General features: G+C 38.3%; 1 protein-coding gene across 5 annotated transcripts in view; it reads right to left on the reverse strand.

Annotated features, from left to right (window-relative positions):
* LOC103894038 (nicotinamide/nicotinic acid mononucleotide adenylyltransferase 3) overlaps positions 1-14,478 on the reverse strand; it is a 27,039-nt gene that overhangs the window by 4,555 nt on the left and 8,006 nt on the right. For 2 of the 5 annotated variants that reach the window (XM_019470501.1, XM_019470502.1), the window contains exons 3-5: positions 12,128-12,264; positions 5,347-5,530; positions 1,070-1,179 (exon numbers count right to left, since the gene is read on the reverse strand). In XM_019470501.1, the coding sequence (XP_019326046.1) occupies positions 1,070-1,179; positions 5,347-5,530; positions 12,128-12,236 (403 nt within the window). In that variant the 5' untranslated portion in view covers positions 12,237-12,264. Of the gene's footprint in view, positions 1-1,069; positions 1,180-5,346; positions 5,531-6,711; positions 6,803-12,127; positions 12,265-14,478 lie in introns of those variants that run through there. The other 3 variants (XM_009273348.2, XM_009273349.2, XM_019470504.1) reach the window with 3 other exon arrangements.

Consider the following 14,478-nt stretch of genomic DNA (forward strand, 5'->3'; position numbering starts at 1 on the left):
CAAAAAAATCCAGCCACTATGTACTAGACAGAGAAATCTATTTCTTGCCTGTCCTCCTTCTCACCCAGTTTTTGCTATGCCTTTTGTTTTTGACTGTAGAGGAAGCCTGTGATGATGACTGATGACTTCTAAACTGAGAATCTTTATTGGGAAAGAAAGACTAATTTTAACAGTTGTTTTCTTGACCATTTTTACATAAAATGCTATAGAGCTTGAAATAACTACAGAAAATAATAGCCAAAGGAATTTTTTGTAATGGAAAATTAAAATAGTCTTTACTACTTTCACACTAATTTTCCTTAGTGTGGCAATGTGGAATAATCTGACTTGTCATTTGCCAACAACCATTAACCCCATCAGACACAAGATTCCACTGCAGTCCAAATGCCTTGAGACTTTTTTTCCTCTACCATCTATAAAGATACAACAATTCATCTTTTGGAAACTTTTGTGTAACCATGAACAACTTAAATGTATTCATGTCCAAGAAGTGCTGTAATACTACAGGAAAAATGTAATGTATCAAAAATCTAGCAGCATCCTAGCAAGTTGTAAGGCTAGGGAATATGATAAAATAGGAAACCCAAAACTGACAGTGTTTCCAGAACCTGTCATACTTCTAATGTCAACAGAAGCTTTTCTGTCCAGAAATGCAGTAAACACCAATGCGTCAGCATCACTGGTGTGGTATCCATATACTTCGTCCATTGTCTAACACTAGAATTACAATTCTAAGTAATCCCTATAATTTTGGTATTTTTTATTCATGTATTCTATGCTTTGCAAAACCAGCAGGGCCACAACATACATCTCTGACACAGCTAGAGAGGTGCTTATAAAACCAAGAATTAATACAACTCCAAAATAAGTCTCCTGTCTATGTGGGAGTTACTACAAAATAACTGCACCAGCAGTCATGCTGGCATTTGGCATGGCTTGGTTTCAGCAGGCAGCTCCAACCCTCAAAACTTACCAGCTCCTATGTTCAACTTTTTCATCAGTCTAGTCTGGTAAAGCTGTATTATTTTTAATGCTAAACAAAGAGTTGTGTTTACAGCTATGAACCAACCTGAGTGCTGGTAAGAAAGGGAATCCTCTGTAGGTCTTTCTATGGGCCGCTTGTTTTTCATGAATTCCTTCTTCGACTGGAGCAATCTGAGTGATTCATTGTAATGGTGCCTGCACTTAAAATAAAGGCTTCTGTGTGAGGTAATCCTCTCAGAGATGCACAAAACGATTACCTGGCACTTTCAGATTCAAGAACACAGTCTGCTTTTATGCACTTGGATTTGAATACAATTTGTTAAGAATTTAGCATATTCATTCTAGCATGAGATTATTATCAATGTAGTTAACATTTTGCAGAATTCACAAGCAATCTCTGTAATGGCACTCTGGTTTTCAACTCCTTTTTGAAATTCTACCATTATGGCAATTTTGGTAGCAACATTACATTTAAAACATTGTGGTGGTTTTTGCTTGAAACAGTTAAATCACACTTCAACCACTAGATTTAATTTCTTGGTTAAATACAACCCCTCATGGTGACGTTTCTATAACGTGTGCTCAGTTTTCAGGAGGAGACATTCTTGTTCTCACCCTCTTCTCCACAAAAACATGTTCCCTGATTTTTCACCTTGTGGTTTTCCCTTTCATTTTAAATAAAAGAATCACAGTCCTGAGAAATGCAAAATATACAATCCTCATAAGATTTTTGACATCTGCGATGCTTCTAATTTTAGTGAGTTCAGATCCATGAAGGCAGGCAAGGATCCTTTTGTCAGTTTTTCCAGGTTTCTATTACTTTATTCTTTTGCTGCTCCTGATCACTGGTGCCCCACTGCAATACTAGTACTATTACCTCGTCGTAGTGGCCCCTTCTTTGATCACGAAGGCAAGTGCCAATCTTTGATCCAAACACCTAAACTCCCTTCCTTCCAAATCAGCATGGCCTTGCCTGTTTAGAATAGTCCCTGACTTGCACCATCCTAAGCCATCCTTAGGCATTGCTCATATGGGCACGAGCCAAAATCATTTCAGGAAACAAGCTCACGGTTAAACAGGGCAGGTAGACACAGACTCAAGCAGTGTTCCATCTCTGTCTAGTACATATATAGCCAAAGTGACCATTGGGTCTTATATTACTGTCTCAAAGGAAAGATCATGAGTTACAAGGTACAGTCTGAATTCAGTACATGTACAAAGCCATAGATAACCCTTTGAATGTCTGGCCTAAGGAATGAATTTATAGTTTGGTGATTTAAATGTACGCTCTTCAAATCATGCAAATACTTTTAGCCACAGGAATAAGTTGCACAAGTGTCAAGAACCTACACCTAGACAGGCTGCATAACTATCTCCAGTAATTTTTGATGCTCAGCCATTGGCTAAAGAAACTGCATAGACAAGAGGTGAGGGACATATGGTAGTAGAGAGAAGGTAGCAATAGCTTGGCCTGTGCCTTCCTACCTTTCTATTTTTAATCCTGGCTTCTTGTAAACAGGCTGATGCTATGTATAGTCAAGTATTCTAACTTTGTATCATGAACTGACATTCTTGGGCCATGATTCAAAAATAAGAACTCTTGGCAAAGAGCTCACTGCAGGACTAACGTTACAAGTACTGCAGAATCTTAACTGCCAAAAGGTCTGTTCAGCAGGCGTTTCAAGTGCTGGGGCAGGCAGGCTTACGTCATTTTAAAGATACACCAAAGAGGACAAACCAATCTGTCAGTTTATCAAGCATCTTCTGAACTGTATATGAAGCTTTGAATAACTATATAATTAAATCACAAGTGCAATTCAACAAAAAGTTGGTTAAATAGATCTTTGCCAATTCTAAATTAATTCATAGTAGATCTGCACCACAATCAAATTGACATTACAAGAGGAATGAATGTAGTTCTTTGGTTACTGACAATACTGTTTTCTTGTCTAGGAAGAATATTCAGGAACAGCAGTTAAGTGGGAAACAGGTCTATCATGTTCCCTCTTCCTCTCTAAAAAAAGCCTTGGGATAGTCTCCAAAATTTCCATACTCACTTAACGTAACAGGCAACTAATAGCACCACCACAAGTGGGATATGAGTTTTGCTGCTTAAAATTCTTTTATATCATAACTATTTGGGAGCCTCTGCAAAATCCACAGATTTTGATGAAATATGACATTTTCATTGCACTCAGGTAAAACAAGTACTGTAGGAAAAGGCCATTCATGTGTCTCAGGACACAATGTTCTACTGCAGTTAAGTGTACAATTCAAAATACTGATAAGAAGAGACATTTAGGTACAATAATGTTTTTTGCCTTTGCCTTGCAATAGCAAAATCTCTTTCTATTGGTACTAAAGTTTCCTACCTGAGGGAGCTTATAATGAAGGTAGCAATTGGTTCTTGGTTCTTTGACCAGGGGAGAATCTATAGATTAACCTTCAACACTTGTGAAGAAGCACAACTCCACAATAAACCATTGCCTGTTCATAATTGGTAAGGACCTAGCCCTAAAGTCACCACTTTTTTTTTTTTTAATATTCACGTGTGACAGTTAAAATACAATATAAAGTCAAAATACCTACATGTGCTATTTTATCAGGATGCTGCTTCCCCATTCAAGGGTCAGGGTTCAGCATTAGATTATGGCACTGGTTCAGCTCATTAATATAGGTCATCATTTGGGAAAAAATTATTTAAGCTCATTTCTCTCCTGAATAGGCATCCATTTCAACATTTTGTGAATTTATTTATAAAACTAGAGGTTCACTTTCTAGGCAGACAGGCAGTTTGGCTGTTCATACCACATTGATACTATTTTCCCTGAGCAGAAAACTATACATACAGGTTTTATTTACCATACCTCTTATCCTAAAGGACTCTGAATTGGATTTACAATTTACAAACCCAATCTTGCAAATAGTACTCACTTCAGTTGGAGCTGTGCAAGATCAAAGCCTTTGTAAGTAAGATCACCTGATCTCTAAGATTTGTGGCTGCTTCTCTGGAGGAAAACAGTTTTACAAAACTGAAGTTTAGGAGCAAAATCCCATACCCAGCCAATACTGCAGGACAGACCTTTTGGTGACTTCTCACACTGGAATATACAGTTGTGATTAGAGAAAAGGATAGAGAAGTTTTCTGCAAAGACAGGGTAGATTGCCTAGTCTTCCTCCTGCCCCGATCCTATTCTGCTGGCTGGAGGGAAGGGGCGAAAGGAGCAACTGGATGTCTGTGTTCGCTCAGTGAAGCAAATAAAAGCAGAACTAAAATGCTCCACTAGTTGTTTTGTAAGTATGTAGGGTATTCTTATGTATGCTTTTGTAAAGTAACAGGTCTGTTTTTTAATTGCTTTTACATAGAGCCATAAGAGCTTTCTGGGCAGTTGTTGGAAGGCACATTTTAGAGCCTTAAGCTATGCAAACAACTCTTTCCAGTTAGAAAGTAACCTAGAAAATGTGGATAGAAATGAAGAATCATTGATAGTTCTTAAAGCATACCTGCTTTCTTGAAAGACATCCATGAAGTCTTGCACTTCAACAGTATCTGTTGACTTCTGTAGCATCTACATTTCCAAAAAGTGGCTAGCACAAGAAGTTTGTGTTTTCATACCTTGCCCCATAATGCATTTACTACCAAGACCAACCATATGGGTAAAAGGCACGTTTCAAGGTCCTTACATCAAGTTAACAGGTTTTGGACAAATTGTTTAATTTTTCCTTCCAGCACAAAACCACAGCAAACTCAGTGATTTTCAAGAAAACATCAGCAGTTATGGGCTTGGGTTTAACTTGCCATTAGAGTTAGTAAGAAAACTTTTCAAGGATGTGTGAACAGATAAACCTGCAGGCATAATAATGCCAACATAGCTAATCCGGAATAGGGATGCTCCTGAAGAACAGGTTTGTTTGTAAACTCCCTTACTTTCCAGTTAAGATCTCTATATTACAAGAGAAATAACATGAGAGCCAAGAACTTTTCTGCAGAACTCTTTCAGTGACTATAATTTTTGCAAGACCCTTTCTTGGCAGAGGCTTTCCACATGCATCTAACTACTTAAACAGCACAAGCGCAGTACTGTAGAGTATTGCATAGGTCTGGGGAAAGCCTGTCTGCTTTGCACTAGAAAAGGAAAGACTCCAGATGGGGAATACTGACTACACAGCCTTTCTGGAGGAAAATGATGTGAATTTTCATTGCTTACAGATATAACACTTTATCTTATAGCAGGTGATGCCATAAACAGACATATTCTGCTTTGCCTGGGTGTTTTACAGGAGCAAGTTCTGTGCATTGACCTGGTAGCCTGACAGATTTTTGGCAATCAGTAAGTTCATAAAGGAAAAAAACGTAATTACCTTAATACTTTTACTGTCTCTGTCCAAGTCTCCTGTTCACTCTCCCATGGATCAACTCGAATCCAGTCAGATGTCTCCAGCGCTAGTTTAGCCATTGCTATCCGGTGCCTTGCTGACACCAAGCCTTTCTTTCTGTAGTCATCATTAACAGGAGACATTATGCCTTCAATCACCTGATACCTTCCTTTTGAAAAACAGAAAAGAAAAAAAGAGAAAAAGAAAAATAAGTCATCTTCACAGAATCTTGAAAATTTAGGGTGGACAGGACCTTGGGAGCTCATCTATCTAGTCCAACCTCTGCAATGCATGGTTAACTTCAAAGTTATAAGAGGCTATGAACAACTTGATCCAGGTATATTTTTAATACAGAAACAGCAATTTAAAAAATTAAAAAGCAGCCTTCTTGTTCCTCTGTGAACTGCTCACAATTACTATCAGTATGTTTATCCTATTAGATTATTCAAAAAGGAAAGCTGGATGAAAATATAATTTTCAAGAATTGCTAGATATAATTAATTTTTATATTCCAATGAGTACAGCTTTTATATAGCCAGAGCAATGGATGACTTAACTGACCATTGCTTTGTTCTTCAGCATCTGATGCTTGTTATTTATCAAAATCATTGTGCCTTTTCATTGTGTTAAAGCAAGAATTATAGCATATTACTGCAGATGTGATTAATGTGATTCAGACAAATCAGAAGATTCAAGAACAAAGATGGGGCTAATGGAGTCTAAAATGAGACTTACAGCACTATGGTCCAAACATCAGCTTAGCAGCCATTAAAGACCCTTTCTATCTGGCTGATCATGTTAATTAAATTTGAAAATATGCCCATATTTTTCTACTCCGGTAACATAATGTAATCATTAACACAACAAGCTCTTTTTGTTAAGACTTTGCAGTTATGGCCTCAAATCAGGAAACAAAAATGTAGCTCTCGTTTTAATAAATCAACAGGGAAATAAAGCACTGATATGAGCTGCATCCCTCACGAAATGGAGGGGAGAGAAAGGATGTTTCAAATAAACAGAAATGAAACAAAATAATTTCTAATGTAACACAGACATTTTAAATAACTATGATAAATATGATACTGAAGGGGGGGAAAAATTCCTCTTCCTTTTTTCTAATTCAGTTGTTTCAACAAAGAAACTTAAATGCAGCAAGTTCCCTCTATTGCTTTGTAATGAAAATGATACCCCTGGACTCATAATTTCTCATACTGGCACATGACAATTTAATATTGTAAAATTTTAGTAATGACAGTATCAGAAGATGCGCCAACACACTTATTTTAATGTAGTTTGCTACCTTCCTGTTAAAACTCCAAAGCTTTAAAAGTGTCACTGATGTAGGCTTACATAAAAATATTACAGACATTCGTCTGCCAATCCCATCTCTAGGTTACAATGAAACTCCTTGTCATTCAGTATTCAGCTCTCCCAACTTACACTTTATAATAGAAAAAAAAAACGGAGTTAGACTCACTGGTAGCTTCTATGACATCAATTAAACGTGACACCAACTCAAATACGCAAATTTTCCCTTCCTGCAGATATGGACATTAGTTGAAAGACCATATAGTTCTCATCCACAGGGGAAAAAAAAACAAACAAACCACCCCCTCCCAAAACCACACCCAAACCCAACACCAAAAAGACCCAAACCCACCAAACCAAAAAACCCCAAACACCAAAAAAACCCCCAACAAAACCACCCCAAAGCCCAAACACCAAAAAAACCCCAAAACCAAAAACCCAAACACCAAAAAACCCCCACCAATGCAAACACCAAAAAAAACCACAACCCACTAAAAACCAAACACCCAAGCATGAAAAAGGAAAAGAAAATAGGCAAGACTTTTTACTTCATGTTCAGTCACCTTCTGTGAAGGGAATTCAACAGAAGGAAAATCGAAGGGGTAAACAATTCAGCAATCGTTGCATTGAAAGTCAACATAAACAACAAATACATCACAGCAGTAATGGACAATCTTTTAGGATAGCTCTCCATAGGATGGATGACTCTGCCTTCAACACTTCAGAGTGCTTGAAAGATGCATTCACTGAACTAGATGAGGTGTGCAAAAATTTAGTGACAGATGCCATATGAGTACCTAGACAAACATAAATCATATCTGCCTCGAGTGAACTGCAGGGCCTGAAGATGCAGATTTACCTCTGTAGTCAGGCAGCCACTGAAATACATTGCGACTTCAGCAACTCCTCCAACAGCCGAGTAACTGAGCATGCACAATGATCAGTCCTCAAATAAATGCTGAATGATCTCCATGCATCACATCTGTAACAAACATTTCGTACCAAGACCTCAAAATACAACTTCATTTCTATAGAGTTCACTGGATTTGGACAAAAAGAAGGAAAGGCAGTATCTTGACAGCTATGAAAATGAGTATTTCCTCCAGAAAGGAAGGATAAAACCAACATCTTGAGAGTAACAATGTGAATAATAAAGTATCGTAGCTCTACTCACAGGACACCTTATTCTGAAATGCTATCATCCAAGCTGACTTTTGCCATGTAACATGACTGGGAAGCAATGGTTCTCTTCAGAGATGCTACAAAACAGATGACTAGGATTCCAAAGTCAAATACAGGGCATAACTCAAATACCACTGCAAGCAGGGGACACCCACCCCTTATTCCGCTGAGTTTTAGAGTAAGACAACAAAACTTGTGGAACGGAAAGATGCCTACACTTCTTCCACTTAGAAAAGCATTCCTTAAATTCAGAAAAAGGTTAGGACCTAAACTGTATGCACTGATAACAGTATTCAGAAAACTGAGTTTTCTGTAACAGAAGCGTTTTCTTTAGGGATGTGGTATGTCTTGAGATGTCTTAAGATTTATGCTTTTGCTGCTTTGATTTGCACCTCTGCAAAGTGCACTCTATAGCTTTAATTCTGTCTGAATGCTAAGCCACACATGCATCCCTCTTCATGCATGTTTCAAGGGTCAAGCCTAATACAATTAACCAAGTACTGCTCTATTTAAGCAAGTGCTGCTGTAAATCTTATAATGGAAAAAAAAAAATCAGATTTGTTTCCTTTTCATTTTTTAAGTTCAGTTAATTTTAACTAATGTCTGTCAATATTTATTGTAGATGTAGTGAGTAACTACTGCTGATCTGATCCTATTCCAGTCATGTATCTGTATTGCTATACACACTATCAAAACAGTAGGATCAAACCAGGGGGTTTTGTGTTGTTTTCAAATTCCACTTATCAAATTCCACTTATCAGAATTGTTGCAGGAAAACAAACTGAAGTCTGCATTTATGCTGACTGGCTGCTGCTACAATCTGTTCCTATCCCCTTCTTGAAAATATCAGTCCATTTTAATCAGATGCAGCCCTTGAACAACATAAACTTCCAAATTCCCAAGGCTGGTTAGTGACTACTCCTTGGACTCTTCAGCTCTGCTGCCCAGCGCTGCATCTGACACAACCCATTGATTGTGTCACATCTTTCTCAAGTTTCCATAAGACAGTAACTCATTGTCCTTCACTTCCCCCTTGCATCTGTCTTGTCACAGATAGAAACATCTTGTCTTTCATACCCCCCTCCTTTGCCCTCTATCCCTTTTGGTCTTATCTGGAAACTTGGTGATAGAAGTATCCTCCACTGGCAATACTTGGGAAACAAGGTTTTAAACATCTTACATAGATTGATTCTAGTACTATTTCTTTGGACTTCATGGTCAAATGAGAAAGACAGTCAAAGAGAAATAAAAGCATCTGGTATTAGGTATTAACAGACTGGAAAGGCATTTGCCACAGTCAGTGCAAATTTCAAGAAACAATTTTAAAACAAGGGATTGAATCTGAGAAAATTCTAGCTATGTGTGAGGATGTGCAAAGAGTCAAATTCACATGAGTAGAGACAAAATCCAGATAAAGAGAATCATTATTCAGTCACACGTAGCTACATCTGTTGTATTTAAAAAGCAGCATGACAAGATTTGTCGACTGATATTAACAGAAAAAGGATTAATTACTTGACACGTGGCAATGAAACTGCAGATACCGCTTAAAGTATCAGAAACTCAATAAAATTCCCTACTTAAAACAGGGATGTATGAAAAATAAGATTAGACAGCATTTGAAACTGAAGTGATGTGCAAAAAGCTGGCAGACAGAATTGCTGGAGATGTCAGTCAGGATGCAGATCAGGCATAGTCATGTCATTCATAACAGTAAAACCTGACTGAAGTCAACTCCAGCCAAGCTATTGCACAACTCATCATTTCTGCCCGATCTGTGATTGAACAGAAATACTGAAGTAGCACCAGAAGCAAGTCGTTTTCACAGCCTAGGAAACATCCCCCCTCATGATAGTTAATTCTTCACTCATGCTAGTTACCTTTTCAGGCATTCAGTGTGTATGTTAGCTTGCAAGTGCACTATTCTCACTGCAAAGGGAATCAACGTGAATATAGCAGACCACTACCTCACTTGAAACAAGCTTTAGTCATGTATAACCATTGTTCTCTAGCCCCACTATCAGCTCCCAGTCTGCAGCTAGTGCTTCTTCTCAGCAAATAAGCTCCAATTTTTCCTCCCCTTCCCTGGGTAACTGCAGAAGTGGAAACAGGACTAAAAACATGAGAGAATGACCAATTGGTGTCCTGGGTGGGAATGGTTCTGCCATATGGCCTCAAGTTGCGCCAGGGGAGGTTTAGATTGGACGTGAGGAAAAATTTCTTTACTGAAAGAGTGGTTCAACATTGGAAGAAGCTGCCCAGGGAAGTGGTTGAGTCCCCATCCCTGGAGGTATTTAAAAGACGTGTAGATGCAGCGCTTAGGGACATGGTTTAGTGGGCATGGTGGTGCTGGGTTGATGGTTGGACTCAATGATCTTAGAGGTCTTTTCCAACCTTAATGATTCTATGATTCTATAGAACAGGCATCCAGAATCGATCATTTTTATAGCATGTTGGGTGGTGCTGGTTGATGGTTGGACTCAATGATCTTAGAGGTCTTTTCCAACCTCAATGATTCTATGATTCTATAGAACAGGCATCCAGAATCGATCATTTTTATAGCATGTTGCTAACCCCTTCTGTTTGAGAAACTGTCTTTACCGAAGCAAGAAAGACCATATACCAGATTTGTGTATCCATACATATAAACACATATCTCTACATTTACAGTTACTTCAAATAAAGCTACCTCTACTTGGGATGGGTAAAGCTTCCACAAGCTAATTGAGGATTCTTGCTTTTCAGACATCCTGGGTTAAGCATTCAGAAAGTGCAATGATGACACTGTAGGCAACCCAGACACAAATGAAGTCCCCTTCTTTGATGCATGAAGTACTTATACTAGTAAGACTCCACACATTAAACTAAGAAGTCAAAAGGCGAGTCACATCCTATCCAGAACTAAGCACTGATGTTAGAGAGGTGCAATGTAATGCACAGCTTTCATTTCAGCCTTTCCAAATTTCATTTTTAATATCATTTTCACTAGACTTGTTTAAGTAAACTGCTCTGAGTAAGGGGTAGAGTCTTGTTACACAGACCCTGCAGGAGACCAGACAATGAATTGTGATTCAGACAGAATCATAATTCATTTCCCAGTTCAATCCTTCTCTCAAGGTAAAGAAATAAGTTACTGGACTATAACATATGACTTAAACAGAAGTACCAATTGGTCTCACATTACCTTTCTACTCCTTGCACACCTGGGCAGCAGAAGCAGTTATAAAATTACAGTGAGAAAAGCCAATTCAAATCCCTTTTTAACCCTTCATTTCTAGTCCTGCGGGAGCAACAAAATAATTTTACAGTTACAGGACAATAGAGACTTGCAGAGGCAGCCCTCAGAGCCAGTTGTGTAATTCTTCCTCACGAAAGTCAAAGTATTCTCACAGTGTATGGCGAGCATGTAGTTGCTGCTTTTACTGCACAACCGTATCAGTGGGCTACCAGATTCTCTCCCCCCCTCCCCACAATTTGACAGCCAAATTCCTTTTACTATTATTTTCTGTTCAGCTTCCTACTGAACCACCTCCCTAGAAACTTCTCTGTCAGGTTCCAATAAACTATGATTCCCTTCCAACCTCTTCCAGAAACGTGTATATTTTAGCTGCCAGATGGAAAAAAAATAAAAGCCTCAGCAACTTAGTTGATCAAGCTTAGAGTTCAATGCTTCTCAGTAGCTTTTCTGATTCTTGCTTAAGTTCCTGATGTTACCCACCTTTCTCCTTTGTTGCCAAAACCTTCTAGTCTGCTGACATCTAGCTTTTCTGATCTCCTAAATTATTTTGCTAGGGGAGATAGCTTGTACCTCTTAGTGAAGATGGATAATGAATAATTAACATTTCATCTTTTCTCCAGTTTCACCCGGCTGTCAAAACTGCTAACTGTAACACTTCTTCATATTAAAACACAATGTATCATAAAAGCATGAAACTTGAACGTAAATGTTTCTTCTCAGTTTCAAAATTGTTAAGCATACTCTTTCACAAAGCTCAGCCTGTTCCATGAATATGATCCTAAAACTGCTGATAAAACTATCACTTTATTTGCATGAATACTCATTATGATATTTGTTTATGTACTGAGCCAAAGAAAGAGGTAATGCTAGACTTTCTGTATCGAATATGCCATGAAAGCCTCATACTGAATGATCAATAAAGAATATTAAAATTAGGCCAGCTGTAAAGTGCCATCTCATCTACAGCGAGTGTTAAAAATCCTTCTTCCTTTTCACAGTAAACCACCGTGTGTGTGATCCTAACAACACCTTACTGACCTGTTTGGTGCAGGTGATCTCTAGCCAGCTCAAACAAACGCATATGCATGTTTGTGATGGGGTTAAAGGAGCCACAAGCTAGAAGAATGAGAGGTATCCTGCTCTTCATTCTGACATCAAAACATTAAAACTCCACCCTAAAGAAAAAAAAAATTATTAAAATAAAAGACAAACTTGACAAAGAGCAGCCTGCCCATTGTTCCTCAAAGTAAAGGGAGCACTGGTTTCAGAACTGTGTATTCCTGGAACACTAGTAAAGTATCAGAAGATCAGTCCTCTGTATCATCACAGCATACAGGAAGTACTACCTCAGAAACACGTGTTGCTTGATATTAATTAGGAGAGCATCAACAAATTCTGCTTCCCCACATACAGAGATGGCTAGAAAGTATTTCTAGAAATTCATATTGTCACTATTATTAAAAACTGTCAGATTTTTTACATTTTTTATTTTTAACCTGCTTTTGTCAGAAAACAAGGTTTTGTTCTGTCTTTCTGTCAGTCCCCTGTTAATAACTTTGGAACCTGTAGTCCTGCTACAAAAGCAGATTTATTTTTTTTTTTACAGAAGTCCTTACAATGGACCACTGCAGCATATGACAAAACCTCACATGCAACACCCAAACGTACAGGTCTGACTTCCTTAGAGGTGGGCAGGCAGCAGCTGGTGGCCAGCCAGCTGGCACATGCTTCTAGCCAGATTATCAGCAATTGCCTGTATAGTTTCTTTGCTGGATGGCAGAGCAAGTGATGGTGGATCAACGACAGGCAACAGCAGGGAGGAGAAACTATAGCTGTCACAGGAAAACACTGGGGACATTAAAAAGCTATGAATAGGGTGCATGGGTGGGGAGCAATGCTGTTAGGAGCCTTGCAGGTGCATTTACAAACAACCCTTATGTAATTTAGTTAAAATGTCAGTCATCTCAATAAAAATGTAGTGGAAATCAGTTTAAGTTAGTCACCGTGCTTGGAGCTACTTATTTGCATAGCTCTTTTTACAACTGATCCAGAATATATCTGGCATGATAAAAACAATTGTGTCCCACATACATATCTGTTTATCCGATATCTAGATGGGGCTCTCTTCTTTTCCTAGGATTTGAAATCTCTACAATGCTCACACCCATATATCACACATATACCATTCTCTTCCCTTCCCCTGGCCTCCAGCCCACTCCATCAAGTGTAACAGGCTTTCTGCAGAAGACACTTGCATCCCAAACTTCAGAAGTCAGTCTTGGGTTAACAGACCGAATCCGGTACGGATTCTGTGCTCTGTTTAGCCAAATCCTATTCTCCATCTGCAGTGTACCAAAGCACTGTAGGTCAGAGCCTACCTCTCACTGTTCCAAGTCCTTATATTCCCTTATATTTTTTTTTCCCCTTTTCCTACTTAGAAAAATTTAGAAATAATGGTTAAATCAATATCATGTTGATGTTTTATAGCTGCCAACTCTATCAGTTCATTTACAGAGGATTTATAACTCTGAAGACTAGGACTGTACCATTTAACAGCATTCAGTGCACCTAGCAACAAGTTTTAATATTTTCACTTGCAAAATGTTGGCAGTTTGCAAACTTTTATAGGGAAAATTCTTTGAAGCATACATGCTATCTGTACCTTGACCATCTAGTACTGAATATACATATTAATTTTCTTCTATACTGTTTTCGTTTTACTTTACTTATTTCTAATATCTCCCATCATACTAAGGGAGATACACTGGGGGAGAAAAGACTCGCTGGCTGTAGAGCCATTGAAAGTTAGCAACAATTTTATGGTCTACAATTGTAGCAGCTGTAGGAAGCACATTTCACAGCACACTCTCTTTACTCTGATTTACTATCCCTGTATAGACACTAACAAACTCATATGTGAAAACTGTATGCAAACTTTACAGATTCTTTATTCAGAAAAATCAAACTCAAAGTGTTCTTTTGTTCAATATCAGCAGTTCTGTAAACGTATCTTCATTGTATGGGGAAAGGTCTTTTTGCCTTGAAACAGGTAGAAAACATTAGGATCTGTGATTAACTGAAAAAGAAACCATTGCTAGAACATGTCAGTGTTCTCCTATAGTCCCAACTTTTTGCTAGATAGATTCTGTTGCCACAGATTAGTCAATGCTGAACTCTCAGTGATAAATCAATTAATTCCAGACTAAGAATTTCCTAGAAGCAGAAACTTTTTACAGTAATAACTACAATGATGTTGCTCAGCATCCAGCCCTGCAAACAGCCTTATACAATCTTATATCATAGAATCATAGAATAGTTTGGGCTGGAAGGGACCTCTAAAGGTCATCTAGTCCAACCCCCTGCCGTGGGCAGGGACATCTTCAACTAGA

The sequence above is a fragment of the Aptenodytes forsteri genome, unplaced genomic scaffold (genome assembly GCF_000699145.1).
Source record: "Aptenodytes forsteri isolate BGI_AS27 unplaced genomic scaffold, ASM69914v1 Scaffold382, whole genome shotgun sequence".
Taxonomy (NCBI): domain Eukaryota; kingdom Metazoa; phylum Chordata; class Aves; order Sphenisciformes; family Spheniscidae; genus Aptenodytes; species Aptenodytes forsteri.